The 26,559-nt window shown below is 40.6% G+C and overlaps 1 protein-coding gene across 1 annotated transcript in view; it reads left to right on the top strand.

The window, feature by feature from the left end:
* The first annotated feature begins 891 nt into the window (after window positions 1–891).
* The window catches only part of CFTR (CF transmembrane conductance regulator), a 105,736-nt gene continuing 80,068 nt past the window's right edge, over window positions 892–26,559 (top strand). Inside the window, exons 1-3 of the mRNA XM_020789713.3 lie at window positions 892–1,083; window positions 21,959–22,069; window positions 25,160–25,268. Of these exons, the coding sequence (XP_020645372.3) occupies window positions 1,031–1,083; window positions 21,959–22,069; window positions 25,160–25,268 (273 nt within the window). The 5' untranslated portion in view covers window positions 892–1,030. The remainder of the gene's footprint in view (window positions 1,084–21,958; window positions 22,070–25,159; window positions 25,269–26,559) is intronic.

Genomic DNA, 26,559 nt, shown 5'->3' with positions numbered 1-26,559 from the left:
TTAACTGTTGTGAACCACTTTGTGTCTCCAATAGGGAGAAAGGTGGCATATAAATAAAGGAAAATAAATTAAATAGGCATGTTAAGGCTTATGGATAGTGAGAGGAGCACTCAGCATATTTAGGCGACAGCTTTTAAAGTCCAAGCAACAAAGCTCGTCTGGGGTTGAAAGACAATTAATTGTAACCGGAAGAGGACAGCGCGTAGAGGCCTTATTCATTGTCATGATGTTCTAGTCCCGAACCCTGACATTTGCTCCAGGCTTTGGAAGCCCCGCTTCCCGTCGAGCCCAGGGGGTGCCACGCTTAATGGGAAGGTGCTGTGAGGGAAAGGTCTTTGAAAGGCTGCAGGCGGCCGGCAATCACAGCGGAGGAAAGCAATAATCATTGGCAAGCCTCAGCCAGGAGGGCTGGTTTGGACTTTCAAGGCTGAGACGACCGCTAAAACGAGGTTGGCCCAGCAAAGGGAGACAAGGTGGGTGGAGGAGGAAACGGCGGCTTCCTTCGCGCACCGGGAACCTTCCCTCGGAATCTTACCCGGACACGCAAGGTGCGCGCCGGCCTCTCTTTCTCTCTCTCTCTTTCGCTCGCTCGCTCTGTATTCGAGTGAGCGAGCGAGCGAGAAGCGCTCGGTGTGGAGAGGCACCTGGCGCGAGGTGCTTTCCTTCGGAGCCGCCAGGGCGGACAGAGATTCCTCAGCAAAGATGCGGACGGTGTTGTCTCTCGTGAGGTGGAGTGCGGGGCGTGAAGCTGAGGGCAGGCTTATGAAGCCGGCCCGACTTGTAGAGGCGGGGAGAGGGGCAGGAGAAGGAGGGAGGCGGTGACCTCAGAGCGGGATAAGGTGGGAGACAGCGGTACAAGCGACGCGGACCTCGCCTGTTAAATATATATATATATATGTGTGTGTATATATATACTTTTCCTGGAGGCGAAGTATAAACGGCGCAATCCCCTGAAGCGAGCAACCCACGCCAGCCCACCTCCCTTCGTGTTTGTGGAGGCTGCGCGCAGCCGCCCGGGGCGGTGGGCACCATGCAGAGGTCGCCTCTGGAAAAGGCGAACGTTTTCTCCAAACTTTTCTTCAGGTGAGGGGGGCGACCCCGCCACGCGGGGAATGTGCCGCTGGGGGTGGGCGAGACAAGGCGAGCGGGTGGGTGGGTGGGAGAGAGAAAGAGAGCGCGCGCAAGCCAGAGATAGCAAGCTGGAGCCGGGCGCGGGGGGGGGGGTTGTTTCAAGATGCTGATTAGGGTTCGCGCGGGAAGGGAGAGCGCTCGCTGTCCGGCCGCGCGTGGGGAGAGAGAGAGAGAGAGAGAGAGAGAGAGAGAGGGTGGGTGGGAAAGTTTGCGCCTTTGAACGCCGACCCTTTCCGAGGCCAGACGGCAGAAACACTATCTCTGTGGGCAAGCAAGAGGCGTCTCGGGACAGCTCCCTCGTTTTATCGGGAAACCGCTTTGGGTGTTTGAATGCTAATTATTTTGACGCTGCCTCCAAAGCGAGAAGTTGTTATAATGGTTGGGGGGTGGGGGTGTGTGGAGCGGTTGGACCTGCCGCAGGGATATCGCCTGTCTGCTTCTGCTTAGCAGGCGGGGAAGCACAGCGAGAACTTCTGCTTGGCAAATGCCATCGCGCTGCCCAGGATGCCAGTAATGAGCCCTGAAAACAGTTGGCAAAGGGAGAGGGAAATGGAGGTCTGTTCCAAGAGGAGGAGGACCCCCTCCCTCCCTGCTTGCTTTCTCTGGCCACCATTGTTATCTTCCTTGACGGTGCCCGTCGCCCCCCTCGGAGCCTTCCTTCTCTCGCGCCGCAGGGACCTCCGGGTCTTAGATGTGAGGCTTGTAAATGTCGAGCCTGGCAGATCATTTGCCGAGTTAAACTTTGGCAGGGTATTTTTTGCTCACTGACGGGATGTGCTGGCCGTGCATTCCCGCACAAAGCCCTGGGAGAGATAACATTAAAGAGGAACTTCCCGGGAAGGAGAGATTTACCGCCAGGTGTGGCTTTTCTTCCTTTCCTTATAGGCTCCAAATTCAGCGCAGACCAAGCCTGTATGTGTTTACTCACAAAGAGTGCCACTACATTAAACCCGAGAGAATGGTAATAAAGGTTGCAGCTTGGGTTTAGAATTATGCAGTTATTTATTAATAATTAAATGGGGTAGTCATTTGGTGTATTCATATCTACTAAATCACTCTTGTCCCACGGTGGAGGTCAAGGCAGAGAACAAAGGGTTCTTCTGTGGTTTCCTCTTGTGGCTGTGTTCAGCCACAGACTGAGTGGGTAGCATCACACACCCTTAAACCAGACTTTGAGAGGGAACTACTTTGGGGGCTACAAATCCAAGAATGCTCAGGTGGTCTGGAGTTATGGCCAGCTAGAGTTTCTGGGAACTACTGTCTAAAAAAGTAACTTTTCTAAGTATTTGTTTCAGACTTTGGTCTGGTAAGGACCTGATGTCTAGTCCTCTCATTCTGTTTCTGTGTTTTAAAACCAATGTAGCCTGGAGACATGGCATCATACGGTGGGACAGCAGTGCCTTGACTCTTCTCCCCTCCATGATGTGTAGAGAAAAAGAGGAACTATTTCTCTTTTAGTCATTATAATGCTAGAACTCAAGGCCATGCAGTGAAATTTACTGGTGGCATGTTCAAGATAGTCAGGAGGAAGTAGTACAGAGTGTAACACGGTGTTGATTTATGGAATTCTCTGCCACAAGATGTGTTGGTAGTGAGGAGTGTAGAAGGCCTTGAACAGGTACATTAATGGAAGACAGCTCTACCTATGGCCCCTGCTAATGTTGGATGTATAGAATTTCCGACGTCAGAAGCTGTAAAACCAATGGTGGGAGCAATGGTGAGAGGAGAGTTGTTTGCAGAAGTCTGGTGAGCTTCCTCACTTGCTACTGTTGAAAAGCAGAATTCTGAACTATTTAGACCTTTGTTTTCAACACAGCAGACTCTTCTTGTGTTCCAGAACTCTTTTAAGCTCAGAACTGCCCTTCCTAACATAGTATATACAGTATGTGGGGAGACGGTGAAAGGTAATATCTCAATTTATTTTGTTGCACTTGAATGACTGGTACATCCATATATGTCAAATTAAGGGATGGTAACTTTTAGCAAGGTACAGGATGTGACTTAGGGGTACATTTATGTGATAACAGTCTTTATTAACTCAAAACAATGATCATCCCCATTTCTCTCCTCACACAATTAGAGATTAGAATTAGAGATGGGGATGAATATAAAAATGGATTGGTTTTTCTGACGAATATAGCAGATTCATTAAATATTTGTCGATCTGTATTTGTGGGTTCCAGAGCCTCCCACAAATATGAAGGGATGAATATTTACCCATTTTTTCATCCTTTGTATTAAAAACAACAACAAAAACACCATTCTGTCTACTGGCCACCGATCACCTGATTAGCGGCAGAAAGGCAACCACCACCCCACACAGCCACCCAATACGACAGCCTACCCCACCTCCTTCCTTTCCCTAGCTTAGGCCCCACACCACCCCCACTGACACCCTCTTACCTTAATTGCTACTGCCAAGGTCTTCTGCCTTGGAGCCATGCATATAAAAATGGAGGCTGGCTGCCCTTTGTAAAAATGGCAGCTGCAGCTTCATTTAGGATAGGGAAGCTGCTGCTGTCATGTTTGCAAAGAGCAGCCTGGATTCCATTAACCTGTTTTAAGGGAATACAGGCTGTACTTTGCAAAGATGGCAGCTGCAGCTTCCCTACCGTAAATGAACCCACAGCTGCCATCTTTGCAAAGGGCAGCCAGACCCCTTTTTTACATGCTGTGGCTGCGAAGGCCTGATGGAGACCTCGGCAGCAGGTATTAAGGTAAAGGGGTGTCGGTGGGAATGGGGTGAGGGCTATGGTAGGGAAAGGAAGGGGCTGTGGGGGTTGGCTGCTGGGGTGGCTGCCTATCGGCTTCTGATCAGTTGATCGGAAGTCGGTAGGCAGAATGGGCTTCTGTGCTGTGTGGTAAACTCTCCTGGGGGGACCCAATTTGTGGGTGAATAATTCGAATGTCCGATATCCAATCTTCACTAAAGTTGGCAGACATGTTGGGGAAAGACATAGGAAGCTCTGTTGTGACTTTGGAGTCTCTAAGTACCTGGAGGGAGCTTTCCTGGGGGGGTTTCTCTTTGTGACTATATAACTCAGGGGTCCATGATCTAATGTTCACCAAACTTTCAGAAATTGTAGAAACACATCTGAGGAAGCTTCCCTGCAAACCTGGTGCCTCTAGGTTATTGGGGGGGCAATGTTATAGGCCAGGCTCTTAGTTCCTGATTTCTGGGCCTTCATCAGGGTGGCCACCTTCAGCCCGGAGAGAATGGGTGGTGCTGATAGAAGATCTTTCAGAGAGATGCTCCAACAGGGTCCCAAACTATTAAAGGCCTTATAAGTCAGTATTAATACCATGAATTTGGCACAAAAGCACATAGAGAGCCCATGCAAACATGCCAGGTTTGGGGAGATGTCATATTTCAAGGCCTCTTCAAAACCAACCTGTAGCTTCTGTATCACCTTAAAGGCAGCCCCACATAAAGAGTGTTGCACTAATTGACCCACGAGATTACCAATGCATGAACTAGTCAGCGATTTCATCTCCAGATACAGCCACAACTGTGCAGTCTGCTGAAACTGGAAAAAGACAGACCTGGACAGAGCAGAAATTTGCATCTCCGTAGAGAGAACTGAGTTGAGATACACACCCAAGTTGGAGATTTGATCATTACAGAGAACTTAACCCCATCCACACTAGGCAAAATACCACCTAACCAGTCAGGTTCCCATCCCAATAGCAAGATTTCTGTCTTGTCAGGATTCATTTCACTCTGTTAGCCCTTGTCCAACACATTATTGGAACCAAGTCGTGCTCCAGGGTCTGCACAGCTTCCACTGCTGAGCTGCATCTCATCAGCATATTGATGACCACAAACTCCAAATTGCTGGATTACCTCCCCCAGTGACCTTATGAAGATGTTAAAGAGCATTAGGGAGGTGATCAACCCCTGTGGAACTCCACAATGTAGAATCCACAAAGTTGAGACAGTTTCCCCAAGCTGCGCCATCTGGATACGGCCATTAAGAAATGACCAGAGCCAGTGTAATGCTAAGCCTTCAATCCCAAGCTCAATGGTCTATCCAGAAGGATACCATGATCAATTGTATCAAAGGCCACTGAGTGATCTAGGAGGACAAGCAAAATTACACTCCCCTGGGCAATCAAGCTTAACAGGTCATCAAGCAGAGTATCTCAGTATCATGGTGTGGCCTAAACTACAATTGGAATGGTTTAAATTCCTGAAATAGTTCAAATAAGAGGTTAAAAATTATGGCTGATTGCAGCCAAGTCATTCACTTGCAGATAGGTTGTAGGAAACATTCCAGCCAAAAAGTGCTCCATGCATCAGAAATTACTTGGATCCAGGATCTTGTACATCTTGTGATTGAGGGGTGATACAACTTTTTAAAGGGTTATTGTCACTGTTTTATATGTTTCTATTTTTATTTTATTTTATTGTTTTCTATTATGTGTTGTAACATTCCCAGAGTAGAGCTTTGACCCCCCCTATCAGCAAATGGGATCCCATTCATTCAATCTAAGTAATTACCTGCCATCAGTACCTTCCTTACTATGATCAGTCAAGCACACATGGCTACAAGTGGCTCTGAAGAGAGAATACCAAAAAGCACTATGGCACCTTAAAAATTAGAAGCAAGGAATACTCATTCATTACTTTGAATGAGTTCAAATCTCCAGAGCTGGATGAACTAGGTGGGTGAAGTACTAGATGAATGGAGGAGGGATAACATTGTCCCTATCTTCAAAAAGGAGGAACATGGGGACCACAGACCATTCAACCTGACATCAATCCCTGGGAAAATTCTGGAACAGATTATAAAGCATTCACTCTGCAAGCACTTTAAAAACAATGCAGTAATAACCAGAAGCCAACATGGATTTATACAAATCCTGCAAGACTTATATTATTTTATTTTATTTTTATCCGGCAACCTCCATGGTAGTCAGTGGGAATGCCGCAGACATACTATATTTTGATTTCAGCAAAACATTTGACAGAGCGCCCCATGACGTTATTGATTAGCAAGAGTACCAGGCCTGGATAGAACAATTGTTCAGTGGATACATAGTTGGCTACAGCATCGTATTTAGAGGGTGATGATTAATTACTCCTTCTCAGACTAGGAGTAGGTAACAAGTGGGGTATCACCAGACTCAGTCCTGGGCCTGGTACTCTTCAACAGTTTTATCAATTACTTGAATGAGTAGACACAGAGAATGCTTATACCCTGGAATACAGAAACATACAGTGGTGCCTCGCATAGCGAGGTTAATCCGTTCCAGATTAATCCTCGCTGTGTGAAAGCATCGTTGAACGGGGCAATAAAACCAATTGGAACGCATTAAACAGTGTTTAATGCGTTCAAATTGGGCTGAATACTCACCGTTCAACGATGCTTCCGGGCGGCTGGCAGCCATTTTCGCGCCCTCCCCTCACTGAACGAGGACGTGAAAATGGCTGCGATCAGCTGTCCGGCGGGTCCAAAATGGCCGCCGGAACACCTGAAATGGCTGGCCGCAGCGTTTTCGTGCCCTTGGTAAGTGAGGGGAGGGTGCGAAAATGCTGCGCGCAGCCATTTCGGCTGTTCTAGCAGCGTTTTTGCGCCCTCCCCTCACTTACCAAGGGCGCGAAAACACCGCGCAGCGGCTATTTTGGACCTGCCGACCAGCTGATCGGCGGGTCGCAAAGTGAAGGTCGGTAAGCCAACCACTTACCGACCTTCGCTCTGTGAATTGTGCCCTATCTAGGTGCCCTTTTGCGATCGCTTTTGCGATCGCAAAAACGGCACTGTTGTGCGGATTCGTCGCTCTACGGAGCGACCGTTCTGCGAGGCACCACTGTAATTCAAAAAGATTTTGATATGCTCGAGCTCTGGACTGAAAGCAACAGAATGAAATCTAACAGTGATAAGTGCAAAGTTCTACACCCGGTGTAAAAAACCAAACAAACATAAAGTTACAAGATGGAACAATGTATCTATTGCTTGGAGCCATAAAGTAATCAAAATGTCTAGAAGAAATGTGTCTCTCAGATTAACTGTGTGCATGTTTACATGTCTGTGAAGCTAGAAGGTACTAGATTAGAGATGGGCATGAACTGCTAGTTTGGACGTTCATTCCAGTTTGGCTGACAGCCCCACAGGTGTTCTGCAGTTTGGCACTGTTGAGCACCCACGCGCCCCGGCTCCCCTCTTCAGGGTGCTGCCACTGAATGGGTGCCTGTTGGGTGGGGTGCTGAACTGCATGTCAATAAAAGGTTTTGAGAAAATTATATAGCAGGAAAAATTAAATATGGAGTTTGATTAGTGTGAGACAGAAGGGATACCCCACTCTCTGGAGAGCTGTCCCTCCCCCACAACGAGAATAAGGAGGCGAGACCTCAGCCAGCACCAGAGCCTATGGCAGAAGCTCAGCAAGGGACAGAAATAGAGGAGCTGACCAAAGAGATACAGAGAGTAACGATGAGAGGTGTTCAGGAGGAAAAGGTGGGAAAGGAGAGGAAAAAGAGGGTGGAGTTTTAGGCAGGAACAGGAGAGGTAAAAAAGGAGGGAGAGTCAGTAGCCGCCCAGTTGGGAATGGGTGTGGATGGAGAATCCCTGGATGGGATTATGGGAGAGACTGAGAGTGCCTAAGGAGGAGGCGGATTACAGAAGGAGAAGAGAGATCCCCCCCCAGACCCTCTTATTGGGGAGAAGCTGAGGCTAGAAAGCGGGGGATGAGATTGAGAGAAGAGAAAGAGAGAGTGGAGAGAGAACGGAGAGAAAGGCTGGAATGGAGAATAAAATTGATGAGGAAGAGGAGTTACAGGGAGGACCCTGGGAGGATCGAGGCCCCGAGAGACGAGCCCTGTGGAATGGCGATCGGGATGACGAGACTGTGCCCTTGCTGGAAGGTTCAATGGGGCAGACTGTGAGAGACTAGGTCCCCATCGATTTACCAGGACCATGGGATAATAGTTATGGTAACTGTTCCCGTTTGGAAGCCTCTTCCGGACCCGTTGGCAGACGGAGAAAAGACTTACAATCATGTTACAGACACTTGTTCATTGTTAAATGCACCAATAAATCTTTCACCTGTTTTGAAGCAACAAAAATCTACTGATTTCTTTGAACTGAATGTAAAGCTGAAAGCTGAACCCTCACAGTTAGGAAATGTAGAATGTGTAAAATGCAGAGACTTGGCATTCAAAATGTATTATACTGCCCAAATACGCTATTAAGGAAGTTACTCCAAAGGGGGCATTTTCCCGACTAAAAGCTATCTTGGCAGGTAGCTGATTTGACTCAACAGCTGTCTAGATAAGCCAGCATCCATTACCTATGGGAAAGCCCAAGTTTAGTGTACTAAATGTTTTGTTTAAGAAATACCAAGTGTATAAAAACACAGAGAGATTTCCATCATATTTAGGGGGACATGTTCAAAACACACAACCATTTGCTTTTTACAAAAGGAGGAGACATTTCTGCTGGGAAAATATTGGGTGAGAAATATCTTATGTAATGTGACTCATTTGCAAATATTCTTGCTTATGTTTTGATAGAATTGTTTTAATTGCAGTTTGTATTGCAATAGAGTTTGTTTTTAAGTGACTGAATTAGATTTATCTAAGAAAATAGCCTTTTACCACAGATAATTTGTTTGCTTTGTATTTTTTAATCACTGAGTTTCACCTATATGATTCCTGAACAGAAGCTCTTATTTTAATAAAACCAATATTTATTTTCTAGCATAGAAATATTATTTACACATATGAACTAGAAAAATATGTAATAGAAAGCTGTGATTTTAAAGTATATAGTCGTGATTTTTACACATATTCCAAGTGTGAGGAGGAGAATAGAGAGACAACTAAGAGTGAGCCGTCCCCTCAGGTAATTGAGGTAGAATCAGAAAAATCAAAGAAACCCGAGGCAAAAAGACAAGCAGAAGAGGTAGAGGAAAGTCGCGAGACGAAAGTAGAGAGAGCTCGAGAGGAAGGAGCGCGCGCGAAAGAGAAGCAGTTGAGACCGTTAGATGGACCAGAGGGAGGAGACAGGAGATTGGTTCATGATGAAAGGGAGAAGAAACCAGTAGAAAGACCCGAGGTGTTAAAAGAGAGAAAGAAGATAGATGTATTCTTAACAACTGAAGAAGGAAACATTTCTAAAGAGACGGAGAAGGTGTCTGTCTTTAGAGAGAGCGAATCCGGGCAAACAGAGAGAGATGTCCAAGTCTTTTCAGTTCCAGTTAAAAGACCCTCAGTGACTCTAACGAGTGAAGAGGAAGAAAACCGAGCTAGCAGTAAAATAAGACCCATCATCCCTGGTTTGAGTCCGGAGGAATGGAAGGTGCTGGTGTACCCAATGAAACAAGGTCCAGCACGTCTGGTACATCATATCCCACCAGAATTAGAGGAAAGAGTCCAAAGAGAGGGAGATTGGGCCCGCCACCCTTGTTGCGGGACTCTGTGTGCAGTACGAAACAACCTCATGAGGCAACCAACGGAGGAGGAGGAAAAAGAAAGGATTTACTATTAAAAGATTTGAATGAAGAAAAATCCATGTTATGGTTTTGGGAGAGTTCCCCTCCCCAGTTATCAGTTCAAAGTTCTGTTGTTTGCAACCAAGAAGAAGAAATGAACCCAATTGTTAATAAAAATACTTTAATTTTCAATTCTGACTCCTCTTTTGTCTCCCCGGGAAGAATCACTCCCCAAGGTAACAGAGAACCCACTCACACCAAGTATACAGTATTTTATATTTTTTGCCTTTTAGTTACTCAGTTGCTTGATTGCTAATTAAAACTTTTAATGAAAATAATTCATTTTTTGCTATCACAAGATTACTGCTGCACTGTCATGGAGCAATAATAATGTGTGGCTTTTGATTTTCCAATGGTATGGTCCCACAGTAATCTGTGGAAAGTCTTACGAAAAGAGCTTGTCTCATTTTCCTGTCTCACAAAAGCTGCAATTTTATTTACTCATTACTGGATTAATCAATTTAAAACATTCTGAGTAGTACAAAAAGATAATTTGTCCATATTAAAATTTCTGGTTTAACTACTTATCTCATAAAGTAAGGAGAGTCAGGTATCTGAAAGGACTCATTATCTCAGGAATGTGAAGAAAAATGTGGACTGCGTCTTCGAAAATGATGCCTGCCTATTTTGTACATGCACCATCTAAATGCAAATAAATTATGCTTTCTTTTATTTGGAACTATTTGCATGAATCCAAAGGTAGTGGGATGTAAACAAAACACTGTTCCTTAAATAAGGAAAGAGATGTCTGATTTTTCAGTAATTCCTCCTCCTATAGTCCCCACTCCTGTGTCATGTTCCATTTGCTTCCTTAGGGTCCCTAACTATCAGAAACATATTTTATAGGTAGTGGATAGAGCGGAAAAGGGAAGATGGAAAGGTTCTGTTCCATGCATCAGTTTCTGGCCTATTCACAAACCAGATATTAGGACTGTTGTTTCTCTCATATGCAGATGTTTAGGCACTTAATGGTTGATTAACTGACTAAAAATAATGAGCCCAAATGCAAATATGATACAGTAGCACTAGATAATGTAATGCCTTTGATGGTATTTTCAGCACCTGCCTTTTCCCCTTGAAATCTTTTCTACTACTAAAATCCAGTTCTGGAGAGTTTCTCAGGCTGCTGGAGCAGGCTATTATTGAATTTTAACGTTACCTGGAGGGTTTCAGGGAGGCCCTTTCCTAGTTTGACACACAGAAGCTTTTGTGAATAATATTTCCACAATGATTTCTGAACATATAATTTATTATCAGTCGACAGTCCTTGTTTATGGCACCTTATCTTTCTGCTCTGAATTATCAGTTGAAGCAATCTATTCCATAAAGTCAGAGTGGGCACTCGTGTTATGTCAGGTATTGAAAATAGGACAGTTCTTTCACACAAAGGTCAGAAAAGTCAGTCCTGTGCCCTCAAGTCAGTTCTATCTTATGGTGACCCTTTTCAGGGTTTTTCAGGTAGAGAATACACAGAAGTGGTTTACAATTCCCTTCTTCTAGGGGCGCCTTGGGACTGTGCAGCTTTGCCTGAGGTCATACAGGCCGGCTCTACTTGCAGGAGGTACAGTGGGGAATTGAATTCCCAATCTCTGGCTGCACAGGTAGATACCTAAACCACTGAGCTATCCAGTCAGCTGGTCAGTTCTACAGATCAGAGGGAAATGGTACATCCACAGGTGGCAAAAGTACAAAATGGGAGACAGAGTCTCAGGATGTACAAAAATATTGACAATATAGACTGAATTTTTATTTAAAAAGCTCAGGCTCAATGCGTTTTGGCTGTGGCCTTTAGGAGCTAAGCAGAAAGTAAATTATATATTCATTTAGAAAGAGCTAAGAAAAAGGCTACAGCCAAAACGCATTGAACCTGTGCTTTTAAAATAAAAATAAAGTCTTATGTTGTCAGTATTTTTGTACATCCTGCGGCCCTGTCTCCCATTTGTACTTTTGCCAGTTCTACAGATGAATAAGAATCTGTACAGACTATTGCTCCTTTTTAAATTCCTCCCCTTTTAGTATGCTACCTAGTAACAATAACATGTACAGATTAAAAAAAAAAACAATGAATTTACGTCATAAGTATTATACTGCAAGAAGCCAAAACTGCATTTGTGTGTGACTTGTTTTCATATGTACTCTTTGTTTCCCCCCCCAATCTAAAAATAGCAACATGGTGTCGAATGCATTAATACTTTTATAAGACAATTTTCTAGTTTCACCTGATTCCAGTCATTAGCAAAGTTTGACGGTAGCAGTATCCTCACAACATTTGCAGCCAACTTTTCTGGTTGGTATCTCTGATTCCCAACTTAAGCATAAACAGATTGGGTGAATTCTAGCCAGGTCTCCATTCTCTGTTCAGCCCTTTTTGTTTATATTAAACAAGTGTATTTTTTTTTGTTTTTTTTGTCCATCATAGATGGGCTGTGTGTTAAGCTGGATACAGCCTGTCTGACATGTAAGGGACCAAGCCAGTGTGAAACTCTGAGTGTACACAAGAAAGTAAATATGTCATTTTGAGCTCTCCTAAATCCCAGTACGGGGAAGTGGCAGGAAAGCCCCTTGATCCCAAAGTGGTATGTGTAGGCATCTTTTTTTTAATCTTAAATAATGCTATTATATAAATTTAGTTATCCAATAATTAAAAAGACCCTTTGACATGCATCAGAAACAGCAGTAGTTTAATAGTCACTACTGGTAATTCTGATATTAAAATCATTCACTTAAAATTAATATTTAAGTTATTGCTATTTGTTCTTATAGAGTCTTTTTAAAAAACTCCTTCAGTTGGATTCAAAGCAGGTTAGCCAAACTTAAGCGCCACTGGAATAAATTGGGTTTAAGTGGTAATTACATTTTAAACTAATCTTAGTGGAAAGTAAATTTGTCTAACATGTTTTTCCTCTCTGCCATGTCATTTATATTTGTATAAAGTCATCATACGTATACCTTTTTCAACTCCTTCTCCCCCTAAACTAGACATTAGGGAAGCTGTTTTGACTTTTGAATATATTATTTTTCTTCAGCAGAACTAGAAAAATGCTATTATTTCAAATTCCTAGAAGACATACAGTAATTGGAGGTTTAAGGGTCAAGTCAGGTCTCCATTGATCTGAAAAAGCAACCAAGATGTTAGAATCTTATATAAAAAGTTTAAGTGCTACCAAGCACCTCAGCTGAGTCTTTTTAAAAAGTTTTTATTAGTATTTCCTGTTTGATTGTCAAAGGTGTGTTAAGTATTTACCAAATATCTTTAGCAGGAATATTTCCTTGTTTTCATCTAGTTGTTTCATTTCCAGTTTCCCTTCAAACTGTCAGATATGTAACAGTAGGACTGCTCCCAGACAGTGTATTTTTCTTAATAGTTTTTACTTTGCATGCTTAACTTTAGAATGTTCAAACTGGTGTATATTCTACTACTACAATAACAAGAACTGCAAATATCATGTAACTAGTTTAATGCATCAGTGTCTGCTAAAGGATTCCCATACGATATAAAATGGAATCTTTGTACAAACATCAAAGCCAAAGCTACTTGAAGAATTGAAGTCTGAAAGTTCAAGGACATTAAAGAAACCTGATTATGTAATTTCAGAGCTTCTGTCTACAGCAGACCTGGCAAAGTGCGGCCCTCCAGATGATGCTGAACTGCAAATCCCAACATTCCTCACTGTGTGGGCTAGGCCCAAATCTCCTCACTATTGGCTGTGTGGGCTAGGAATTATGGGAGTTGCAGTTCAGCAGCATCTGGAGGGCTGCATTTTGCCCACCCCTGGTCTACAGCCTTTGAAAATGGAGATCAGGTGAAGTCCCTGAAGACTGGAGGTGAGCAAATGTCATCCCCATTTCAAAAAAGGGGAGAAATGGGATCTTGGTGGGCTAGACAATGCTACTTTAAGGTAGATTTGTAACTGATTGACAGGTTATAGCCAAAGAATGCTCGCCAGTTGTTCCTTGTCAAGCTAGAGAGTAGAGACAAGAGGTGCATCATCAGTGTTCTGTCATTGTTCCAAGTGTTGTTCCACATCTTTATAAATAACATGGATGAGGGTGTGGAGAAGATACTCAGCAAATATGCAGATGACACCAACCTGGAAGGATAGCTAAAACTTCAGAAGACAAAATCAGGATTCAAGGTGACATTAAAAGATTGGAGGCAATAGCCACTGCCTTGTCCTTTGTCATAAGCAGCACAGACTTAGGTTCTATTGATGAGACAGTAATTTTCTGTAAATGAAAATAAACCCTTTCTTCTGCATGCATGTTAGAAAAGAAAGTAAGGACGTAAGCAACTATTGCTTGTAAATAAACAAGCTTTAGCTCTGAAATATGATGATTCCTCTAAAGTAGTTATTGTTTCAAATGATATTCTCCATAGATGATTAGATTAGCAGGAGTGCAACACTGTATAAGAGACTGTTTACTTTGGATCATTCTGGTAGAATACAATGAAAACAAATGGCAACCTTTGAGGTTAAAAACAATAACTCATAACTGATTTTGACTTATAATTTGGTGGACTTTTTAGGCATGTACATATGTTTTATAAAATTAAATTATAATCATGATTATCTCTTTATAAAGCAGTGCCTCCCAGACTTGGGTCCGAGATATCTTTGGACTATATCTCCCAGAAATCCTGGTCAGCGCTGTTAATAGTGGAGGCTTCTGGGAGTTTTAATCCAGTGACATTTGTGGATCCAAGGTTAATTTAAGAACCACTGCTATAAAGAGTTCAGGTTGTGTTATTACTGCTTAGGGTTTTCATCATCAAATAGCACTTAACAGCTAGAAAGAAAAATAAAAGGCGCATTTGCCTTTATTTTTCCAACACTTTGCCAGTATCTTATTTCTCACAGGATTTGCCAGCACAAATGTTTATTTTGGTATTCTAGTTAGTATCCAATGGAAAATAATGTATGATTTTTGAGAATTTGAAGGAAGTGAAACCATATATCTGTCTGTCAATTACTGTATTTATATGCTGCCTTTCTCCTAGAACTGGGATTCAAGGTGCCTGAGAAAACATTTTTAAAAAAACAACCATTTAAAATGCAACAGAATTGCAATATTAAAACAGTATTAAAATCATTATAATATTAAATTTAAAATCAGAACATTTTAAAAACAGTGCTAGAAAGTCAGCGAGGATGCTAGCAATCAAAATTCAGATTAGCATCTTCTGTTCTAAGTAGTGATAGTTGACTAGCATATAAATTTCATAGAATCATACACCTGAAATGAACTAAAATGCCATTTAGTTTTATCCATCAGATGCCATCCACCTTTTGCTCTTCCACAGAATACCTTGTCCAAATTCAGACTACAGTGTGCCATAAAGAGAGAATAAGTTTATTGCTCATATAGCATCATTACTCATTTAATCGATATCTTCCATACTCCCTTATGGTAAGAATATGGGATAGTCACAACATGATTTGTGCTTATGAAATGCCCACTCAGGAAAAGTAAAACAAATGTTGCCAAATTAACCAGTGTTGGGTGAAGTAACTTGCATATGTGACAGCAGTTTTTTTAAATGCTGAAATAACATTTGTGATGCATAAAACTCAACTGATGTGAATATGATAAGCATTGGGAGGGGGTTGGACTCTTTCAACTATACTGTATACTTCCATTATTAATATAATCCTTTTGTTTCTAGAATTAAGAAAGCTGAAGCTGACAGGGGAACTTGCAAAAACTAACTATTCAGATAAAAAGGAGCAAAAAAGGCTTATAACAAATGCACCAAACTATGATGTAACATAAACAGAAACTACTACTGGGGCTTTTATGGTTCTCTTTTTGTATTGTGGACTACTTCCTCTGTTTTTGAATCTGATGTAAACTTTTCTACAAGCTTATGTTCTGTGTCAGGATTAGAACTACTATTCCTAGTCTGGAATGAAGCCTTTTTCTTTTCATCAAATTACAGTATGTGAGATGTCTAAGAATTAGAGTTAGGAACTGAAGCTTTCAGATGATGCTTCTGTTATATAATTGTCCCACCTTGTACATGGAGCTTTTATGTGGGAACCAGATCATCCTCTGGTTTCTTGCCCTTGTCAAAGAAAAGTGGTTAAGGAAGGAATGTCTTTAATTGACATCTAGGAGTTATCACCTCTGGTATTCCTACTGATTAGTACTGCCCCCAAATAGTCTGCTGTCCATGGGGAAAGGACATGATGGTGCTTGTGCCCCACTCTACATACAAAAGGTAAATGGACTGGTAGTTGAATCCTATTCCAACACTCACGACAAGCTAGCATCTATTACTGCATCTGAGAGTAGCAGGGTAACTGACATGGGTGCAGATCAGGCCACATGGTAAATTTATCTCCATCTTTCCCTTGTCAATTAGCTTCTGCTGCCTGCTCAAATGCATTATCTTAGCGCCCTGCATGAACGTTTTGCTTTGTATTCTCACTCTTATGTCTGAAGAAGTGGACATGTTCCATGAAAGCTCCTCTTAGTGTTTAAGGTGCCACAATGTCTTTATTATTTGTGTGTGTGTCTTTCTTATTGATTACGGACATACTGTGGCTTCAAATACGGTGGAGGGAAATGAACTGTCCTTGCTGAGATCACCAGAGACCTGCAACTGCAAATGCCACAAGGAAAAACTAGGGGTGGGGGGAAGGAATGCAACATTTTCCTTTTTGTTATGTAGGATAGGGACTGAGCAAACACAGAATAAGCATCTCCAAAGACAGTGAAAGAGGAAGGAAATCCTTTAAAGGAAAGAAAACCACATAGTTGTAAAACAAGTAAAAGAGGAGTTAAGACAATATCCCATGTATGTGAGAGCCTTGTGTCATTCTTATGACCTGTATTTTGTTACTAGGCAGTTAAAAGCAGAGGTGGAACTTGTTTTCCTTCTTTTAGCTTTTTAATACCCTTGTTCCCTACTGAGTTAGTTCTCTCAGTATGTGCCCGAAATAACATCTCTAGTCACTGGAAAGACTCTGATAACACTAAAAGTTTCACCATAACAGAGTTCCTTTAAATGCCAGCCAGTAATTTGGAAGTACATGCTAATGCATTATATGCTGATACTTGCCATTCTTATTCAGGGGTGACAATCAAAGATAAATCAACACAATAAGGAATTGCTGCTTTTTCTGTTCCCATCATTGCATACTATACAATTTCCTAGAGGTATTATTCCATAAAACTGGAGTATGCCCAACATACATAAGTGTATTACAAAACATCTAAGATACATGACTGACTCTTCCTTCTGCCTTTTTTTTATTGTGGCTTATTCACATATTTACACAGCAGCTGTGTTATATAAACATGCCACCCAATTCATTTTCTGAGGTCAGAGCTTCACAGTTACACCTAATGGAATCTTTCTTTTCATTGTAAAAGTCAGGCGCAGGAAAGGATCATTCTTACCAGAACTATGGTGGGAACAAAGGGTTAGGTCAGAGTCTGGGAACCCCTCTCCATCCCAAAAATAGAAGATAAAAGCAAAATGCCTATTTCTGATATATTAATTTGATGTGAACCTAGAAGTTTCCTTCCCAGATGACGAGATGATCTGCTTTAAATTGTTGTGATATCTGTGTCCTCAATATTCCGTGGGTTTTTTTAACTCATAAGACTATTTCGGCTTCTTTTTAAACTTTCATACAGCAGAAGGTCAGTCTCCACAGTTATATCTCGCTGCAGAATTTGCACAGGCAGAGCTAGACAATATAGCTTCTCCAGCATCGTCATTCGAACCATTGTAAACAACTTTCCCACATTTCAGCCACTTGCCGTGAAAAAGAAAAATTTTTTAAAAAGCAAAAAACTGGTGGGATCAAAACAAAATTAACAACAAAAACAAACAAACATGTCTACTGATCTTTACCATTCGTGTACTTTTTTTGTCTCCTCCAGTGGCTAAAATCTTATTAGCAAAACTTAGGCTGTATAAAACTGATAATGTAATTAGCAGTAGCAATTTTTCAGAAATTAAACATTTTCAGTCTCTGTCCCAAAGTTCCTGAAGTTTCCACGCAATTGCTTTCATCATCAGAAATCTGTGGGAGCCACAGGAGGGGAGGTAAGTCGTTAATTATTAAAAACCACTGCAACCAATTATAGGCACCAATTTTTGGCAATTAAAGACTTCCCCTCCCATCTCGTGCCTCCTTTGGGCTACTGATGATGAAAACAATTACAGTATATGGGAATCTCGGGAGCCCTGGGATTTAAGTTAGAAATTTTTAGTTTCTGAAAAATTGTCACTTCTGCTGACATCATCAGCTTTATGCAGCATAAGTTATGCCAACAGGATTTTAGCTGTTTTTTTTTCTTTTTGGATATGCCCTCTCTTTGATCAGAGGTTTGGTTGGTGAGAGTTTTGTGTTTTTGTGTTTATGTTTTATTGCTGCCCAGAGTAGTGGCAATGCCACTAGATGTTTGGGATAAAAGTGTAATAAATAACTAAATAAATCTCCCTATGGTATGTGGATGTCATTATTTTATTTTGGGTGGCATCACTTCTCTTCTGAATGATAAAGCATATGGCCAGCCAAGGTTTTTTTTTTTTTTTTGGTTAGAGGAGTGTTCATCACAGATAAAATTATTCCTTTATAACTAATACCACACATTAAAATTGGATGTCAGTTAGAGAAGATCTGATTCTACACAGCACAACTGATTTAGAACATTTTAAAAGTTGTTTCTTTCACTGATTACTGTGTTGTTTGCTTAAAGCTTTGTATTATTCAAAGAAGTCAATCCAATAGGTCACTAGAAAGAGGGCAAGAATTATTACGTTGTTTGATTGTGGCTGAAGAGCTTAATCAAATACAGTGCTATTACTAATAGTGGTATTACTACTAGCTCGTTAAGACACAATGAAAGTCGAGAGAGTTTTGTGTCATGCTGGCAGTGTAGCAGGAAAACTAAATACAGTTTGTTGAGGTATTGTGTACACATATGGCACATTCTTCTCCCCCCCCCCCCCCCGGTATACTTGATTTTCTTTTAATAGAGGTCATTTTGAATGTGTACACACAAACTTGATATCTATATACTGTAGCTAATCACATCTATTTCCTGGTATACTAGTCTGACCATTATGTAGTTGCATTTAAAACCTCTTATTATTATGGGGTGGATCAAGACTCTGTCCTTAAGCTTTCTTTTCCAGTTATTTTTAGTTTCTCACCAGTGTTGTTTTCAAGAGGAGGTCAGGGTGTGTGAGAGAGTCAGTATGGCATAGTGAATACTGTGCACTTGCTCTGGAGTAGGAAAGATCATAAAGGTCTTCTGGTTTCACCTTGCATGGTTAAGGCTCTTTAGTTGGATTTTCATCTGTTGTTTATAGTGGCTCCTTTATGGGGGCATACATTAAGGAAGCCTTGCTCAACGTGGTGCCCTCTGAATATATTGGGAGTGGGACTATAGCTGTCATAATCCCTAGCCAACATGGGCAAAAATGCCTTCAAGTGCCCTTGTTTGAAATATATGTATTTCATAAAATGACACCACATGATATCATGATGAGCCATTTCACTGAAATATGTCAAGCAGATAATTTAGAATTCGAAGGCCTTTTTTCCTGATCCAGGATGGCCCTTCTCAGGTTCTTATATTTTATATTTGCCTTACAAAAAGTCTACTTTAGTTTGCAAGTTAGACAACTACGTACTGCATTTCATGGATATAGGATTTACATGCTTTACTTGGAGTCTTTGTTTACTTAATGAATGAAATTAATTAATGAATCTAAAAACATATAACTTACAGTATTAAAATAATATGAAATAAATAATCAAATTTGAAAATATTAATTTAATATAAACCGAAAAACATTTAAAGCAACAACATCGGCTGCCACCATTAAACACTGCCCCCACAGACGACAATTTGTCACTGTCAAATGTATCAGCAACTTGGACAAGTCTTTTAAGCCTACCATCAGATGGAGCTAGAAAAAAAGACTGTGCCTAAAGCATGATAAACATTTTGAGTGATGCTGAAGTAGAGTGCTTAGAATACACGGCTTATAAAGAGTGCAGATCACACACTAAGAGACATGAGTGTCTCATCCTCTGAGAGCATTATCTGTCTAGGTATACTGGTCTTTCAGCATTATGTGCCTGAGACACTGGACAATCAAATAAAACTCTTATATCTCCCAAGTGTATTATTTGAGACTGATTCTTGTTAGAATAATCAGACAGTCTTTTTCTGCAGAATACTGCTTCTAAATACTAGATATGTATTTATCTAGCAATGCCTAAGCTCACAGCTGTTGGAAAGCACCACTCCCACAAATCCTATAAGAATTTAGAGCTTAATTGAGCATTATAAAATACTACCCCAGAGACTGCCTTCCACTGCAGAAGTTTCCAGGGCAGAAGACATGTTAGTCCATGGCAGCACAACAGCATAGAGTAAAGATGGGCACAAACTGCTGAACTGGTGGTTCATGCCAGTTCATTTAGCTGCCCAACAGGTTTTTGGCACTTCCCAGCCCGTCTCCTCCACTCAGATGCCTGACCATTTAGAAATTTTGCACACTATGGTACTGAGGAAAGAAGCAAGAAAAATCAGTCCAAGAAAAGAGAGGCCAAAATCCTATTACTTAGGGGAGAAAACTGCACTGGGGTAGGTCTGTTGAATCTGCGAATATGGTGAATAAACTTCTTCATAACTTCCATTGATTCAAATAGGCCTACTCTAGTTGTGATTTACTATTCTCAATTAAGTGACAACTAGAGTAAGCCCATTTCAATCAATGGAACTTAGAAAGGAGTTGACCCTCCAAATTCCCACTCATTCAGCGGGCCTCCTGTAGTGCACAGTCTGCTCCACTAAATAACAGGATTTCAGCCAGAGATCGTTAAACCTCAGAATGCCAGGTCCATTTGGACTGCAAAAAAGAAATATATAATTCTTTCTTGTGGTGCTATATCACACAGAAAAGGACTGAGCCTGTTTCTCTCCAGTGTTGTTTCAGGACTAAAAAGCCCATGTGTTTTGCAAAACAAAACAAAACAAAACAAAACAAAACAAAAAAGACAAAAAAAGACAAGAAGCATCTTCTCATTTAAAGTATAGAAACCTTTCTCTTTCAAGCACATGTAATCTGATATAGAAATAACTTTAGTCATACCTATTCCCACCCACACCAGCAAGGATGTGATCATAGGACTGTGGGGCTGGGTGCATATTTTTGGCAAAAATCCTGCAGGTTAGTTTAGCAGGCGGAAAGATCTGCATTAGATTGCTTGTGCAAATATAGTCTTACTTGAAAGAGAGTTGAATATGATCCAGAAATACTCTTTGGGTTTCACACAATGTCTTCCCAGAAGGATTTAAAAGCCATGCAGCTTAATCACTCGGTTGCCCCTTACCTTAAAAGTGGCAAAATGCCAAATTACAGTCTCCTGATAAAGAAAAACAAGTGTGGACAGGAACAATTTATTACATTGTGGGTTGTCTCCCTGAAATATGCATGACATAAGCAGCAGGGATAATATATGACTTTATCAACTTACCGTTGAAAGTTTTGGTCATGGTTGAAATCTTGAACCAAGTAAGAATCACACATGTACAGTGGACCCTTGACTTACAGACGGCTTGACTTACAGACTTTTTGAGTTACAGACTTCTCTGACCGCAAAATTTAGGTTTGACTTGCAGACTGAGATTTGACTTACAGACCAGAAAAAAACCAAAATGGAACAAAAACGGCCTGTTATGGGATTAATCAGTTTTCAATGTACTGTAGGTCAATGGAGACTTGACTTACAGACTTTTTGACTTGAGAACCGCCTTCCAATACGGATTAAGTTCTCAAGTCAAGACCCCACTGTAGTGGAAATCTTGTATTAGAACTTTCTGTTTACAGTGAAGCACATCAGCATTTTGCATTAGTTTGCATTTTTGAAGGACTCTTTATACAGTTCCAGTAGCCTCCATGCTCGTTACCATTCTTAGTCCTTTTTAAAGTTACCACCCAGCATATTTTATTCAGCCGCACATAGATCTTAGTTGCACAACCATGTGTTCTACGGTATGTGTAATACTACAAAATTTATAGAGTATTATAACTGGAAATCAAGGATATAACAAAAGGTTTGGGCATATTAACTGGGGTATAAAGATATATTTTTTCTATGAAGAACAAAACTCCTTTAAATTACATCAAAAACAGGAGATTTCAGAATTGTCACAGAAAATTAGGGATTGTTCTCTGGGAAATTAATGAATAAAACACCATCTGCCCCTCAACACTATTTGGTTTGGGATGGCAATTTTTTGGTTCCAGCTCTTATGTTGTATATATCTCCAGATTAATTTGAGGAATGTTATTTATTAGGTGGACAAAGCCTATTTTGAAAAAAGGCTACAGACGACGTCTAGAATTGTCAGACATTTATCAAATCCCTGCCACAGATTCTGCAGATAACCTCTCAGAAAAATTGGAAAGGTATGTATCAGTATCAGTCTATGTTTTGTACAGCAAATATAAATAGAATTTTGGTAGGTAAAATATGGGTGATTGTGGGCAAGCATATTTGGGCCTTCAAGATAGAGAAATGGGGATGGGTTGGTTCTGGGTTTAGCATCTGGAATCTGTGGCCAAACTAACTTTTTAAGTCTTTGATGCACTTGTGCGCACATATGTATGCGTGTGTGTGCACATGCATACACACAAACTGAATTCATGCTCTAAACTTTCATCCTTATATGAATTGTTTTTAACAATTCAAAATTGTAGAACTGTATATAAGTTCAGTCTACTGTATGGAAAATTTTGGCAGCATCTCAAAATGAAAGGAGATAGAAATATTAGCAGAAATTCAACATCAATTGTTCTTTGCAATGGCATGCTGTGAAGTCAATTCTGGTTTTTGGCGACCATTTCTACAGTTTTCTGGGTGGAGAGTTCTCAGAATCGGTTTCCCACTCCCTTCTTCTGGGGGCACCCTGGGACTGTGCAGCTTGATCAATGCCACACAGGCTGGCACTTCTTCCGGGAGGCACTGTGGGGAATCGAACTCCCAACCTCTGCAGCCAGAGACCTAAACCACTGAGCTATTCAGTCAGCTATTGTTCTTTAGATATTACTTGTTGGATACCTAGCCTTGATAAAAAGAGATGGATACATAGCAACCTGTTTATAAACATTATTTGGCAGAGATAAGGAATAATAAGGCTCCACTTTGGCTAGCTCTAAGATGCTAATTCATCATCAAAACATCCTTGTGTTCTTTTCAAAGTTTTAAAATTGTTTTGTTTCCCAGTATAGTAAAACAGCCCCCTGAAATGGTTGCTAAAGAATGCCTCACTCTGCTGACAGGCTGGATGTCAGCCATAATGCCATCCAGCCATGGCACTTTTTTATTTATTTATTGGACCTCATTCACAATTTCCTAAGGACAGATAGAGATTTTTAATTTTAACCTGTCTTCTGATGAAATCTTAGGGTTTTGTTAATCATTTAACAAAGATGCGATTTTATAAATAGATGATCAGTTTAATGTAATTACATTTAGTGTAGGATGGAATCTTTATTGCCGCCTCAAGTATATTAACAATTATAGGTTTCTTCACCTGAGAGATTTTGTTTCTGTTCTTCATCCAGCTAACTGCGAACAGTTTATCCAATTTGGCTGTTGTCTCAAAGGTCATAATCCAGTTATAGTGCCAGCTAAAGCAGCTAAAGTAGATTTTTCATAATTTTTGATTCGCCATTCAGCAGTTGATTCAGTGGATCTACTTCAGCTTAGGGAACCAAATCAAATTTGCCCATATTTCATAAATGTTTGTGACCTTCCAGTTTTATAAATATCCATAATATTTCTCCTCTTGCAACATAAATTAAACTACCCAATTTGTTAGACAAAGAGCTATCAATCACTATGGTACTTAATGACTGGTAGTTCTTTGTATAACAGGCATTCTAATTCACATCACCAGAATTTTTTTTAAAAAATCTACTATATCTGAGCAGATTCTGCCATCCCCATTTTAGAATCTCCTTTGTCAGGGAATCATGCCAGTATATCTGGCCATAGACTTTGGTTTTGTTATATTCCCCCATCCCCATCTCTGTATGTTTCCCTGGCCTTTTATTTCCACTATATACACGCTAGAATAACTACATTATTATCTAAAAGGCCTATTTGGCTAATTTTCTACATATTTTTGAGACCAGTGTATAATCTGTCTTTCCTGGAATAAAAATAATCTAACCCCTGGTATGAATGATATCCAAGCAATAATTAAGAAGTGTTACGTTCACAGGCCAGTTGTTTCCATGACACTGGGTGAAACAAGGAAAATATTTCATCCCATACATACATTTACTAAAGAGAGAATTGGCTGGGATTATGGAATTCTGAGAATTGTTGTTGTTTAGTCATTAAGTCATGTCTGACTCTTTGTGACCCCATGGACCAGAGCACTCCAGGCCCTCCTGTCTTCCACTGCCTCCCGGAGTTGGGTCAAAGTCATGTTGGTAGCTTCGGTGACTTTGTCCATTCATCTCATCCTCTGTCGTCCCCTTCTCCTCTTGCCTTCATACTTTCCCAACATCGGGGTCTTTTCCAGGGAGTCTTCTCATGAGATGGCCAAAGTATTGGAGCCTCAGCTTCAGGATCTGTCCTTCCAGTGAGCAGTCAGGGTTGATTTCCTTCAAAATGGATAGGTTCTGAGAATAGCTGGGGATAATTGATTATGTACTAATGGATAATGCCCAGGATGGCTGTGTGCATCTAAGGTTTGTGATACTGGCCTGAAGTATGGACTAAGTTATTGGGTCTCTAGTAACTGTTGCGTGTGTTCTCATGTGCTGGAATTATATGTACAGCGTTTACTGATTTCAGTGAGGTAGTCATCTCTGACTGGCTTCCACAAGCAATTATATCACGAACCATTTAGATAAATTTGGTTTATGTCATGAACCACTTAGACAAATTATGCCAAAAAATGTAATAGGAGTATATTTCATAATATTTTTTTCATTACAAAGAAGTTAGAAGTAATGCTATTGAAATGTACAAATTAATTTCAGTTTGACATTTTCCCTGACTACTGGGCTATAAAACTGTACCATCAAAAAGTCTTTTCAGTAGTGGTTGACATGCTTTGTAAGCAGCAAAGTGAAAAAGGCACAAAATAGAATAGGTTAGAATAGTCTCCCTTTGTTTTTTTCTTTCTCTTGGGACTGGAGAAGGTCCAAAACCTTTATTTGCCTATTATTTGTAGATTGGTCTTTAAGAAGTACAACAGGTTTCTTTAAAACATACAGTGTGACCTTTTTAATGAATTAACTCCTTGCAGAATGATGTATAGCTTGATATTTAAATCTGCCAAATATGTGGCTGAACTACACTTGAACTTTTATTAAGCTATCAAGTCATTGAGGATCAAACTTTGGGGGGTTTACAAAACCTTTATTTCACTCGTCACTCTAAGTAAATCTCCTTGGATATACTTGAGTGAACTGAACCATGCTACTGCCACAGAATGGTGCATTTGGTCAAACAACCTAACAGTCATTTTATCTCACCAGAGAATGGGACAGAGAACTGGCTTCAAAGAAGAAACCTAGACTCATCAATGCTCTTAGACGCTGCTATTTCTGGAAATTTGTGTTCTACGGAATATTATTGTATCTAGGGGTAAGATTCTCCTCTCATTTAAGTGAATGTCTTGCAGTGTTGCATCACCTTTTCATATGTCTGTGAAATTCTAAACAGGGAGATAATACTATAACTTATAGGAATCATAACTTGTCAAACTGGAGCAAAATACACCATCTGAAACTATACTGTATTTAGATACAGATATCGATATACAGTATATTATCCTAAACATGACTATGTGTTTGTATACATTTCATAAACAACACGTATTCAAACAATTGTGCGCTTGCCTTTGTGTCCACAGCAGGCACAGGGAATGAAAGCAAAAAGCAAAGTGTATTGCTTATACACCACCCCATGGCATAAAAGCACACTCTGTGGGGTTTACAATTTAATTGGTCAGGCTACAGATTGTCCCTCCCTCCCCTGTGCAAGCTGGGTGTTTGATTTCCCAACCTTAGAAAGATAGAAGACTGAGTTAACCTTGAGCCAGCTACCTGAGCCTGTCAGGATCAAACTCAGGTCATGAGCAGAGTCTTGACTGCAGTACTGCAGTTTAACCACTACACCATGACAAATAATAATTAGAGAAATTAACAAAATTCATTTTAATGCTAGGTCTAAAGTATGAAAGATTATACCTTGCTTAACATGTTCAAGGCAAACATTTATACTAGAAATAGCGAAACTGTGGTACCTCAGATGATGTTAAGACTCCAGCTTTCCAGCAGCCCCAGCTAACATAGCCAATTGTCAGGCATTATTGAAGCTGCAGTCCACAAAGTTTTAAGTTCCACCAGTTTCTATCCCCTTTTTTATATAATCTAAAAATAACTAATTGTTAATTAGAATATGTCCAATAGTTTTTAGACAAATTCTATATTTTTGAGAAATTCAAGAAAGGTCAAAGAAAGTACTTCATCAAGCAATAATTAGTGAAACTGGAATTCACTACCACAAGATACAGTGTAGTTCGCCAGCTCAGATACGTTAAAAAAGAATTGGGCAAATTTATGCTGAATGCAGCTCTACATTCTGCCCAGTACCAGAGACAGAGAGCCTTTATATATCAATAGCTGGGGAGCACATGGAGGGGCAATGTGCTTTTGCCCTCCTACTTACTGATGGACTTTTCACATGAAGCAACAATTCCACAGCACTTCCACATGTAAAAAAGAAAAAGAAAGCACAGAAGAGAAAAAAGGAGAAAAGAGAAAATTAGCACTGCTCCAGAAAACACTACACAACTTCTATTAACACAAGCAGAATTAAACAAAAACTCATTTTTTGAAATTACCTACTTTCATTAGGATTTGAATCCCATTCA

Source organism: Pogona vitticeps, chromosome 5 (genome assembly GCF_051106095.1).
Source record: "Pogona vitticeps strain Pit_001003342236 chromosome 5, PviZW2.1, whole genome shotgun sequence".
Taxonomy (NCBI): domain Eukaryota; kingdom Metazoa; phylum Chordata; class Lepidosauria; order Squamata; family Agamidae; genus Pogona; species Pogona vitticeps.
The sequence above is the reverse complement of the archived record's forward strand: the minus strand, read 5'-3'. Positions and strand labels throughout refer to the sequence as shown.